The sequence below is a fragment of the Amblyomma maculatum genome, chromosome 1 (assembly GCF_055883805.1).
Source record: "Amblyomma maculatum isolate TAMU_Amacu chromosome 1, ASM5588380v1, whole genome shotgun sequence".
NCBI classification, from domain to species: domain Eukaryota; kingdom Metazoa; phylum Arthropoda; class Arachnida; order Ixodida; family Ixodidae; genus Amblyomma; species Amblyomma maculatum.
In genome coordinates, this window is record NC_139344.1 from 213367289 (window position 1) to 213380129 (window position 12841).

General features: G+C 41.3%; 1 protein-coding gene and 1 long non-coding RNA gene across 5 annotated transcripts in view; one reads left to right on the plus strand and one right to left on the minus strand.

The window, feature by feature from the left end:
• Positions 1-10205, plus strand: part of NFAT (nuclear factor of activated T cells 3) — an 86835-nt gene extending 76630 nt beyond the window's left edge. For all 3 annotated transcript variants that reach the window (XM_084590256.1, XM_084590258.1, XM_084590259.1), the window contains 2 exons: positions 7004-8209; positions 10070-10205. In XM_084590256.1, coding sequence (XP_084446382.1) covers positions 7004-8209; positions 10070-10074 — 1211 coding nt within the window. In that variant the 3' untranslated portion in view covers positions 10075-10205. The remainder of the gene's footprint in view (positions 1-7003; positions 8210-10069) is intronic.
• LOC146205567 (uncharacterized) overlaps positions 1-12841 on the minus strand; it is a 29650-nt gene that overhangs the window by 3892 nt on the left and 12917 nt on the right. For both annotated transcript variants that reach the window (XR_014704205.1, XR_014704206.1), the window contains 2 exons: positions 10047-10179; positions 8596-8670 (listed from right to left, as the gene is read on the minus strand). This is a non-coding gene — a long non-coding RNA (uncharacterized LOC146205567). The remainder of the gene's footprint in view (positions 1-8595; positions 8671-10046; positions 10180-12841) is intronic.

Genomic DNA, 12841 nt, shown 5'->3' on the forward strand with positions numbered 1-12841 from the left:
CATCTGTTACTACTTTTTACTCACTAAATCTGTGCAACTTTTACTTTTATAAAAACTACTAGAAACGCATTTAATTTCGTACAAAATTTGGAACTGTAGGTTGCTAGATGTGTTCTTCACAATGCATCAAAATAGCCCGAAATTTGAAAACAGCAAGAAAGGGGCAACTTCGATTCCAGTTTAAAAAAGGAAATATCATCTTCGATCTTTAATAAAATCCCTCTCATGAATCCTCAGTACCTCAGAAATTTTACAGACTAAAAGAGTGCTGCATTATATTGTTTAAAGCTATAAAAATAAATACAAAACAGAGCGCTTGTCTTAAAATTGCCGCTATTCAGCCTTACATTGCGGCACGACTCAATAAAGTGTTTTCACTGATACTTTTTGTTTATATTTTCTATCTCCATACTATTTTGAAGTCAGCCAAAAGTCAAAAATATAAAAAAATGGACAAATTTGATTTGAATTTAAAAAATCTACTCTAACTTTGATATTTATCGAAATCTCCAAAAAACAATCCCAAGTACTTTATAAATATCAGGCACTAAAAAGAATTGCATTATGTAAACTAAAAATACAAAAATAAATATGACTCAATGCATGTCTTTAACCGGGTTAAGTGGAGAAATATAGGAGAGGCCTTCACCTTGCAGTGGGTATAGTCAGGCTGATGATGATGATGTCTTTAACCTATAGAAGTGCTTATGGCTTCATTAGTAGGTGTCAGAACATCGATTTATTGTTTCCTGGATTTAGCTAAGTGTTACCTTATGCAATATCCAAAGCCTTATGAAGTCTTATGCTTGTTGGGAGGGTTGATAACGGCTTAAAATGGAATTCGCTACTTCTGGCGATTTCACGGGAGAACTCAGGTGATGGTTGAACTTTTTCTCTGTCCTGTATATATTTTTTTTATTGCGAGGGGCAGTGGTATCCAATCTATTTTTTAATTATATTATTTCATTTTTCTGTTATGAAAAAAAAAGTAACAATACTCTTTTTGAAGACCGTTTTTCTAGTGTGCACAAAAGTACAATCATAAGAAAAGTGCTTTACAGCATGATAGTTTTAATTTCATGTAACTAGATAGTTCCTTTCGTGACTAGATAGCTCTGTCGACAAGAATACCATATTTACTCACATAATGCTCGCACTTTTTTTGCGGAAAATTTATGCGAAATTGGAGGGTGCAATAATTATGCGGAGAAAATTTTTTATTAAATGTTTTGGAGCGTTAAAAGCAAATTTAAATAGGTGTTAATCGGGATTCTTAAGCTAGCTAAATATAACCAAGCAGAATTTGTCTTTGTTAGAAATGTACATGCTTACCAAAAGCACGAATTGCTAAAGCACTTTATTTGCCGCATGCAGCCTCATCATCACTCCGCGCGTTTCGTGTTATAATATTCACAGCAGACCATACAGTTCCACTCTTGATTAGAGACTTGATCCGAGTCTTTGTCAGCCATTCGCTGTCTCCAGTAACATACTATGCTGAACTCGACGCCGAGCGCGTACTCAAAAGCTTTCAGCTTAAAAGCAGCTGTACAGCTTGCGTACCGCCCCATCGCGATGTGGCACTAAGAACATGGTAGGCGGTGGAACAAAGCAAGTAACACGAACGGAACGAAGGAACAATGACAACGAGACGTGGAGACACCTCTCAAAATGGCGAGGACTACAAACATCATGGAGGTAAAAACAAAACAAACAAAAAAAAGGACTAGCATAACCTATGGTGATGATGATCTACCCAAGCATGCTATTGCCACCTGGTAGCGCACACACACGAGGCCAGCTAGGTTCAGTAGTGCTCCAAAGATGGTGCTTGCTACTACTAGCGGACGACTCTCGCGGTGGTAATATTGGTGGTGCGATGATTATGGGAGGGAAAGAAAAAAATTCCAATATTTTGACACCCAATGGGGGGAGGGAGGAGGTGCGAGCATTATGCGAGTAAATACGGTACTCATGATCTCAACTCATTCGTGCAATTTCCATAAATCAGTATTTAATTCTAGCGAAACTGTCATGGGGGCTACCAAGCTTTTTGCTTATGATTATACTTCAATACACATTAAAAAGCGTTTACAAAAATGTTGTATTGTTAATTTTTGAATTTTTGTCAACCGAGAGATGAAATAATAATATTAAAAACTGGATTAAAAAGCACTTCACCCTTCAGTAAAAGAGATTACAGGATAGAAAAAAAAGTTCAAACGTCTTTTGCGTTCTCCCATGAAATTGCAAGAAAAAGTGACTTTATTCAATTCTAAGCTATCATCAATGCTGTCAACAAGAACAAAACGACTTTATGAGCTCTGAGATGGCTTTGGATATTACATAATGTAAAAAGTAATTAAATTCAGCAAATACTAATTCGAAAGTTTGACGCATACACCATAAGCGGAAGCCGTAAGCATACATAGAGTTAATACAACTAAGACTAGAACGAAAGCGACGGCGGCACTCCCATGCACACCCTCTCCACGCCTTTGCTAATCATGTTCGCAGCCATCATGGTACCTCTCGCATACTACAGCTGCGTACAGCCAGCACCCTTCAGTTCTAGATAAAGCAGGCGAAACGATACGAAACTATCGCAAGTACGATTTATCAGCCTTTACATCTCAAAGATTTTACAACTGTAAGAAAATAAAATATGAAAATATTTTTTATGGTCTTTAATGCTTTAGAGATCTACTTTTTAAAGTCTTGTGCAAGCAAAGCTAAAATAATTGATAGAAGTACCATCATGGCACTACACGAATGTAGCACAACCTCGTCGCCGTGCTTTACCCCATGCTTCTATAGAATAAAAAAATAAAAAATAAAGAGCACTGCAGAATCTGTATTTGAGTAATGTGAAAGCACGGATGCTGCTGTTGGTTGCTTCTGGTTGCTTCTAGTTGCTTAATTCACTTCTTGTTTACCCATTTTAGTCTAATACTTTCAAATTGTGTGTCAATCCCTTCCTATACCCTTTTTCGGCTCTACTTCCGGTTGCGTGACGTCACATTCTTGACGTCACCCTAATTGACTGCCTTAGTTAACTATTTTAGTCTTTGGTACTTTGAAATTGTGCACCAATCCCTTCCTAGCGCTTTTTTGGCTCGACTTCAGGTTGCGTGACGTCACATCCTTGACGTCACCTTAATTGATTGATTTAATTAACTGTTTTAGTATTTGATACATTCAAATGTGGCACCAAGCCATTTGCTAATGAGACCATTTTTGCCTTTACTGTTTCATTTTTAGCCTTTAATTAATTACCTAACTTACTTGCCTAATTATTTTTTTGCACATTACGTCACTCTCTACCAATTGACACCACTCATTAACCTCTACGACTTCTAAATTACAACTACTGTGGACACGACTTTGCAAATTGCGCGCCAATACCGTCCTATGCCCTTTTCCGGCTCTACTTCCAGTTGCGTGACGTCGCATCACCTACTTCACATTAATTCACTTCTTGTTTATTCATTTTCAGTCTTTCGTACTTTCAAATTCCGCGTCAATCCTTTCCTATGCCTTTTTTCGGCTCTACTTCTGGTTGCGTGATGTCACATCCTTGACGTCACCCTAATTGACTGCCTTAGTTAACTACTTTAGTCTTTGGTACTTTGAAATTGCGTGCCAGTCCCTTCCTATGCCCTTTCTTGGCTCGACTTCAGGTTGCGTGACGTCACATCCTTGAAGTCACCTTAATTGACTGATTTATTTAACTGTTCTATATTTGATACATTCAAATGTGGCGCTAAGCCATTCGCTAATGAGACCATTTTCGCCTTTACTTTTAATTTTTAGCCTCGAATTAATTACCTAATTACAACTTCTCAATTACTCGCAACTGCTGCGGACACGATTTTGCGTGTTCTGCCTCTAATTCCTAATTATCCCTTTGGCCTAATTATTATTTCGGACACAACATTACGTCACCCTCTATCGATTGACACCACTCATTAACCTCTACCACTTCTCAATGACACATAACTGCTGGGCACAACTTTTACATTTTTTGTCTATAATTAATTACCTAATTAATTTATTGGCCTAATTATTTTTTCATCATCAACATTACATCAGCCTCTATCGAGTGACACCGCTCATTAACTTCTATCACTTCTCAGTTACTCGCAACTGCTGCGGACACAATTTTGCGAACGCGGTCTGTGGACATGGTCTGCGGACAGAAATCTGTGAACAGCGAAGTAACGCTTTCGTGTTAATAATAATAAAATAATTGGTTCACAGGAAAGGAAAAACGCAGTATCTGTCACACTTGTTCTGTGGACAACTGAACCGCGCCGTAAAGGAAGGGAGGAAGGTGGGAGTGAAAGCGGAAGGAGAGAAAGAAACCGTAGTGGTGGGCTGCAAACTAATTTCGACCACCTGGGGATCTTTAACGTGCACTGACATCGCACAGCTCACGGGCGCCACTTTATTTTGCCTTCGAAACGCAGCCATCGGCGGTCGGGTTCGAACCCGGGTACTCCAGCACAGTAATCGGGCGTCTTACCTCTGCACCACCGCGGCAGAGATAAAAAAAAAAAACGTGTTCAGTTTTATATTTATTTTAGATTTTTAGTTTACATAATGCATACTTTTTAAAGTGCCTGATATTTATAAAGTGTTTAGGATTGTTTTTAATTGATTTCGATAAAATATAAGTAGGGCAGTTTTTTAACTACGAATTCAATATGTCATTTTTTTTTTATATTCTTGAATTTTGGCCGATTTAAAAATAATATGAAAAAAGAACGGACAACTCTAGAGCTTCAAATTTTACCAAAAATAAACAACAAGGCCTGGCTAACATAGACAAAAAGTTTCAGTGGCAACTTTGAGTCGTGCCAGAATATTGGAAATTTTCAGAAGTGCTATGTATATCTATGTTTATCATTTTAAACGATATAATGCAAACGTAATATTTCTGAAGTACTGGGGATTCTTGAGAGAGATTTTGATAAAAATATTGTTTTTTTTTTAAACTGGAATTAAAGTTGCCCCTTTTAATAATAATAATAATTGGTTTACAGGAAGGGAAAGGCACATTATCTGTCACACTTGCTCTGTAATGACAGATACTGCGCCTTTCCCTTCCTGTGAACCAATTATTATTATTATTAAAAGGGGCAACTTTAATTTCAGATTAAAAAAAAAGAAAGAATTCCGGACGATTTTTATGCGGTGTGGAGAACATACCTAGTGATCTAGAGCTCCAAATTTTGTGTGAAATTAAGAATGTAACCTGCATAATAAAAAGAAAAAGCTTTAGTGCAAACAATTAAGCCACTTGAGCCACTGCAAGGTTGAAAATGAACATAAAGAAAGCCTCACGTGTATCTTTTCAAAGCTCTAAGGCAGGGGTTCTCAAACTTTTTTTGCTTGGAGGAACCCCAAAAGCCTTCAAATAGTTCCAGGGAACCCCCCCCTCCCCCTCCCCCTCAGAGCCAGTCTCATATCAGCTGCCGGGTCAAGATGGCTCCTGTGCTTGTTCTTCAGATAGGCGAGGGCTGAAAATGCCTGTTCACATGCATATGTAGCTGCAAAGGGAAGCAAAATGTCCAATGCGCTTTCAAAGAGGCATGGAAACAGTGGAGCAGTCCCCATCCAAAATTTCACCAAGCCTTCAGCATTAAATATTTCTTTGAGAGCAGTGCTTGCCCTGAGCTCTGAGGATTCTCGCGGAACACAAGAAGACAGCCTGCGGAACCCCTGTGTTCCGCGGAACCCAGTTTGAGAACCCCTGCTCTAAGGAAAGCCTGCAAAATACAAAAAAATATTGCCTTTAGACAATAAATGTGAGTTTCAAAGTTGGAGAGCACCTTCTGAAACCCCCATTGCATTTATTTCTGATAAAGAAAGCCTCATGTGTATCTTTTTTCAAAGCTCTGAAGAAAGTCCGCGCAATACAAAAAATATCACTTGACTAACGCATTCGTGCACCATGATTTTGGTGCTCTTATTCATAGTTAGATTGAACGAAATCAGCTGCGGCCATGACTCGACAGCCCAGTCTCAGCGATAGGCTGACATGTCAGCGATGGTTGCAGTGAGTGTGGTGAGCTTACTGCAACTAGCGCCATCACGTTCGCCAACAACTTAAAGCGGACGAACACCATCGCAGACATATCGGCCTGCCGCTGCAACGGGGCTGTGGAGCCATGGCCACAGTTCATTTCGTTCACTGAAGTCCTGGTTGAGAGCAGCACAATCGTGGCCTGCGAATGCGGCAGTCATGTGACATCTTTTTGTATTTTGCGGGCTTTCTTTAGAGCTTGGAAAAAGATACACGTGAGGCTTTCTTTATCGGAAAGAAATGGAATGGGTGTTTGCTCTCCAACTCTGCAAACCACATTTATTGTCTAAGAGCGATAATTAGTTAACTGCAAAAAATTAAAATTTGCCTGTGGTGAGCCAGATGGCTGGCAGCTGTATACAAGTGGTTTCCCTGGCCTACCTCAATTGTATTATTTTTTAACCCTTGGCTACAGTTAGCTTGGCCGCCCCGTATGTTGTGTGTGGCTTTTGCAACTGAAATAAGCAAAACTAGACTGATTCGGCACCAGGCACAAAAAAAAGTGTATATATATATTTTTTTTTTTTTCTCACTTGCCGCCATTGCATTCGCATCAGTTTTTGTGTATATAAGCTCAGCCTCACAACTGCTGCCTTCTGAGTTACCTTTTTTTTTTTTTTTTCTTGTAGTTAAAAGGTTTCGAACTTGTCACTTGGTGTGCTTATTATTGATAGGTCACCTCATCGAAAGTGTACCCAAGTTTGGTAGAACATTGTTGCCTTTTACCAAGTTACTTTGTGTTACCAATTATTTGCTCACTTCATCCCACAGAATCTGTGCATTTCACATTATTCGTAGAAGATCAAACAAGCACACCATGTGCATGTTCACCATGTGCATGCGCATTATGGCACATTGCATGACTAAATACTTCCAGAGGACGTTGTTCTAACTTCTCTCATGTCCCTCTTTCAGAGTCTCAGGCCAAACCAGGCAGTGGGGCGGCAGCGGCAGCAGCGGCAGCAGCTGCAGCAGCTGCTGCTGCAACACCTAACAACATTCAATTTGTAGTTGTGCAGCAGCCTGCACAGCAGCCATCCCAGTCGCAGGTGCAGCAGCAGGCACAGCAGTCACAGCAGCCAGCTGCACCAGCGACTCTGAGCCTCGTGGTATCGCCTGCGGCCCAGCAAACACTGCTCAAAACTGTCGTTGACGAGGCAGCAAACCAAGCTAATGAGTCATGTCACCTGAAGCGCAAGATCTCTCACGCCCCTGAAGGGGCACCAGACAAGTGTGCTGCAAACTATGAATTATCAGGAGAAGAGCCCCTGAAGAGCTCAGAGGAGCAGCTGGGGAATCTCGGCCTCTTTTACTCAGACCAGAGTATGCTGCCTCCGTGCAGCGTTGAACAGCTCATGGGGGTGACACAAGAGACTGGCACGACTGCTTGCACAGCTGCCGCATCGGCCACCTTTGAGTGTGAGACACAGTGGAGTGCCCTGACCCACCAGAGCCAACCTGAAAATTCCACCAAACCACTCTGGGGACAAATGGGCTGTGAGCCAACTACAGTCGAATCGGAGCTGGAGAATGGAGGGCTGCCTTCTGAGATACAGTCTTTGGAGAACACGGCAGTTCCCTTTGCTGATGAGCAACAGTTCAAGAAGCAGAAGGTGAAAGATGCTCCAGTTCTCTCTCTGCCAAGCTGGCCCTCTGGTAGCCTTGAGCAAGTGCAGAGCATGGATTTTACATGCTCTGGGGTCAAGACTGAAGTAGCTCCTAGCTGGCCAAATTCATTGAATGGGATGTTGAGCCAACCGGAACCCAAGGGGCCTGTAGTGTTTGGTGACAAAGTGATCATGGACTCGGTAGGTGTGAGCACAGCACCAAGCACACAGTTTTCAGTGACTGGCTCTTTCGAGAACAGCCCCCAGTGTCAGGACAACATGGCCACGGGTGCATTTGGCATGACATCTTTTGAGGCTGCTACGCAGCCAGTCAGCCAGCCACAAGCCCTTGTTGTGGAGCCTAGCTTGGTTGTGTCCAGAGACCAAGCTCCATCATCAGCTCAGCAAGCACAAACCCAAGCACAAGGGCCAAACATGGACCACATCTCAGCAATGTCTATGCTTCCAGAGTCTGAACTGCTGCGCATGATCAACCCCAATGCTTTTGACAATGGTACGGCAAACTTTTTCTCAGGAGGAAGGCATGGCATGCTTTGAGGCAGTCAAAATGGACCTGGCAAAGCCTATATAATGAAGCACTTGCTCCTTTGGTCCCGACCTTTTATCCCTTCAGACATGTTGGTTCTTCCAGAAAATTATTTATTTAGAGGGAATAATCATGTAAACATCAAATACCTATTGCAGCTTGCCATACTCTCGTGTCACACTAGAGATGATAACTTGGCAATGAGTAAGTTGATTAGCAGCACCTGGCAAATTGTTTGTGAGAAATAGCAGAATAGATAAAACTGGACTTGTTTTGGTTATAAGTTGTTAATTGAGATGTTATAAGTAATAGAATGCGGAGTTCACACAGCAAGAAAAACAAAAATTGCTTACAGTGGTGTCAATATATTCAGCCACTCCACTCATGCATGAATTGGAAATATCTGGCTTGATGCCTTGAATTCGCCACTGCAGCACAAAATATTGATTATTTCATTCAATTGAAAATTTCCAAGTTGAAAAAGATCTGTGCTGAACAAACAGCGGAGGCACATAAAAAAGGAGCCAAAAGCTCCTGACAGTAAGGAACTTTTCTTTTGTGGTGTTGATCAGTGTGAAACAGTAGTGTAATCATGAAGATAATTGATCTTAAAGTAAAAGAAAAACAACCAAGCCACCAATGAGCCTTCATAGATTATTTTCAGTTTCAAAATTCATATGCTCAACGCAGGACGTGGTAAATGAGAGCCAGCACTTGGCACGCGCAGATGACTTTCTTGCGGTGCGAACATAGTACCTGAAAACCATAGTGAGGAAAATGCTACAGCAGATGATACCAAAAGAACATTTCTGTGTTCTGAAATGCCAATAAAAAAGCTATTAAACAGCCCTGTCACATTTTGAGGATGCTTCACGGTATAGTCCACGAGGTCGACATTGTAGTGAAGCTCTCAGTGCGGTGAAATTGTGGTGAATTCAAAAATTTTTGCTGTATTCGGCAATTTTAGAATGTTTGAAAATTTGAGATATCAGTTTTTCGAATATGAATCAAATAGCAAACATAAATATTTGATTCGTATTCCAAATTTCGAATATTCGCACATCCCTAGTGATAGCAAGTCGAAATGAGAACAGGAGGAGAATTAGGGCCTTTTTTTTTTCTTGCCTTAAAATTTTGAACCTTTGTGCGGATAAAGGTTTGAGCAGACTAATGAAGATAGCTGCCACGACATGATGGCTAAGTGGTTAGGGTGCTCAACTGCCAATTCCAAAGAGATGAGTTTAGTCCCAGCTGCAGTGGTACGGAGCAGTGTCAGTGTACGTTCTTTTAAAGAACCCAGGGTGGTCAATTTCCAGAGCCATTCACTATGGCATCCCCATAGCCCACTTTGAGACATTAATCCCTATAAACTAAACAAGCTAGCGAGCATAGCTGCCTTTTTTTCTTTTAATTATGAGAAGTATTGCAACTGGTGTGCAAGAAACACAAATACAATTTAACTTTCCTTCTCTCAAACACTTGCTAGAAAAAGAAATGTTTACCTGCTTTTTTTTGTGGGGTCTAGTGTGAACAAAGCTCGGTTGGTCTAGAAAGTCTTTACTTGTTTTCTGCCTATTATTTTTGCATAGAGGAGCACTTTATTAATATTGTCACGCATGTCCTGCGGTGGTCCTGTATTGGAAGATGAGGGGTTGCAGGAGAAGCTGAAGAAGAGGAAGCTGGTTTGGCTCGATCTGGGTGTGCTAACGACCATTAAAACAAAAACTATATTAAAACAAAAACTGGTAATTGTTACAAAAGTTGTGCTTTTACTGGGGGTGTAAGTTCAGATTGTTGTTCTCACCTTTGGTCTTTTGTTGTCCACAGTGTAAAAGGATGCACTGACTCAACAGAGGAGGTGCTTCAACATCGTCAAGCTGCAGCATCTTTCCTCATCTCACTGTCTCCTCACCACCATCAGTTTGTAGTGACCGAGCCTGCAGAGATCACACGAAGGTGCAGGACTGTCTAGTAGTGCTACTTAGGTGTATGGGTATGTAGCCTGATGTGGAGGCACAGTGCTGGCCATCTAAGAGGCACATATATACATCTTGCCACCTTTATAAGGTGAACGTTGCGAATGGAACCTGGTCACTAGCCATGTTCCTGGTGGGGAGTGTGGCCCACTTATATTTTTGCATGCCTTGGTTCTTGCCATATGGAGTGCTAACAAGACACAAGCAAAGCAAGAGTGTTTTTTTTTTTTTTTTTTTTTTTCAAGTTTAGTTTCATGTTTGCAATTTTTGTTTGCAAGAGTCACCTCACACAATGTGCTGTTTGCTACATGTCTTCACAACAGGCATACTTATTCTTTTAATTGCATTACTCATTTAGATATAAAGCACACAGTTAAAAGTGGGCACAGCTAAAACAAGGAAGGTTAAATGCCTTACCTGGTTCTTTGTAAATTATTGCCGTTTCAGCACAACTTTTTGCAAGAAAATTGAGCGTGCCCAGTGCCAATCTCACAATATTGTTGCTGCATTGTCCGCAGCCTTGTTGTTCTTGTATGGGACTGCAGTTCCAAAGCACACAAGATGAGGCTCATGCTCTCAGGCTGTTCAGTTGTGTGTGCGTGCATGTGTAGTTTGCATTTTGAGCTTGTGCAGCTAGTAGTGACGCACCATTAGTCAAATGCACCAGTTGCTCTCTTGGGTCTCCAGTGAGTCGAGGTGATCGAGCTTTTACTCTGCATGGTCTTGCAGATTGCAGGTGTGTTTGTTGTGCCCTGTTGTGAATATGTGTGTAGTGCTCTGCTGATTCATATATGCATGCACATACACACGCATACACATTTATATATATATATATATATAAACTCGTGTATGTGCATAGGTAATGAATGGATGCATTATTCTTGTACAAATGCTGAGGGCTGACAAAGACGGTACAAACCGAATTTTGTAATCTGATGTGAACATTTCTCACAGTTTATACAGGAGTGTTAAATTCTAGTGTGTAAAATACAACTACAAGCCTCTTTGCTGGACAGTACATAGTATTACTGGCGTAGGCTTTCAGGCCACATTTCACTTAAGTGTACCCCAGCTTAGTCACCCACAGTCGCTCCCAGAAGAAAAAAAAATTCTATTGGTTGGCTGCCCTCTAGAATTTCTCTACAACCAAGTTTAACTTTGTTGTTACGCTTTTAAAACAAGCTTATTTATAGTTTTAGCTGTCCAAAGGTGAAAAGAAAATGATTTAATATTATGTGCTGATCTTTGCTGCCTCTCTTTTATATCTTTGTGTGTTCGCAAAGTTTCTTTACGTGTTCTGTGTTTTGCCGAAGGGTAGTTTCACTTTATGTGCGCACACACACACACACACACACATATATATCATGTACATTATCTTCCGTTCTAGGAGGCTAATTTGTCATTTGTCTCACTTTCAGGAGACTATACAGTTGTCTCGTGTAACATTCATCAAGCCTTAGGAGAAGTACAAGGGCCAGTTTTTGTCACTGAAAACAAATACTTTATTCAGTGTGCTGTGGTACGCTTAGTGCAGGGGTTCTCAAACATTTTTTCCTCAAGGAACCCCAACAGCCATCGCAAAGTAGACATTGTGTCTGGTCCACATGCGTGGCAAGAGGGGAAATGGGGGGGAGGAAGTGCAGTCCTGTGGGGCAGGGGTGGAAGTGCTGCTCTAATTGCTCCATTCTGCTCTCCCTGCTCCATCCTGCTCCAAAATGCAATATTGCTCCAAAACTGCTCCAAACTGGCTGTTTTGATGTTCTGCCATTAAATTTAGCAGAACATGGGAACAATATCATTGCGCCAGTGGCAAAAGTATAACATGTCTTGCACTGGATGAATACGAATGAAGTTTTTATAAGGGAAGGAAGCATAGAGTATATAAATATTTGTTCGCTAGTAAATTTAGTATGAGCCACCAGCGATTGGAGATAATTGCAAAAAGAAATGCACTGTGCATGTCACATTGCACCTCCTCTCAGCCTTTTGAACTGCCTGTGGAGAGAAGCGAGATGAGCAAGCGAAGCAGGTAGCGCAAACTACTGTGAGCCGTTGGGAAAGAAACTTGTTCGACTACAAAAACTTCATGAGTTATTCTAATGGTCCTACTGTGAAAACCAGCAGGTACTTCACCATCTGACTTTTGTCACTGACAAGGAACCCCCGCATTGCTGAAGCAAAGAATGATGAACTATTGTCAGCAGGCAGTAAAGTACAAAGCTGTAGGATTGGAAGACTACCCTTCAGTGCCATCTATATATCCCAAAGCTACTGCAAAATGCCCGAGCCCGCTTCCACCCCTGTAGACCTCCGCCATATTTACAAACGCACAAGACGATCGAGGTCATGCTGCAGTCGTCTGCGATCCCACGGTAGGCAAAAAGCACGAGAGTGGTACTGGCGCCAAGCTTTTCAAGGTGCGTTATTGTGGTCTGAAGGCGCTTTTTTGGCAGACGAAATATCCATGTGCTCGGAGATTAATCAGCTCGGGCATAGGATCAAAAAGGTTCGTGTAATACCCCATATGTGGGGGCTTTGAAGTGTATTCTAAATAAAGTAGTATGCACAAGGTAGGGAGTGGAAATGTCATGCCCAATAATCTGAGCTCCAAATTAGTATCGCT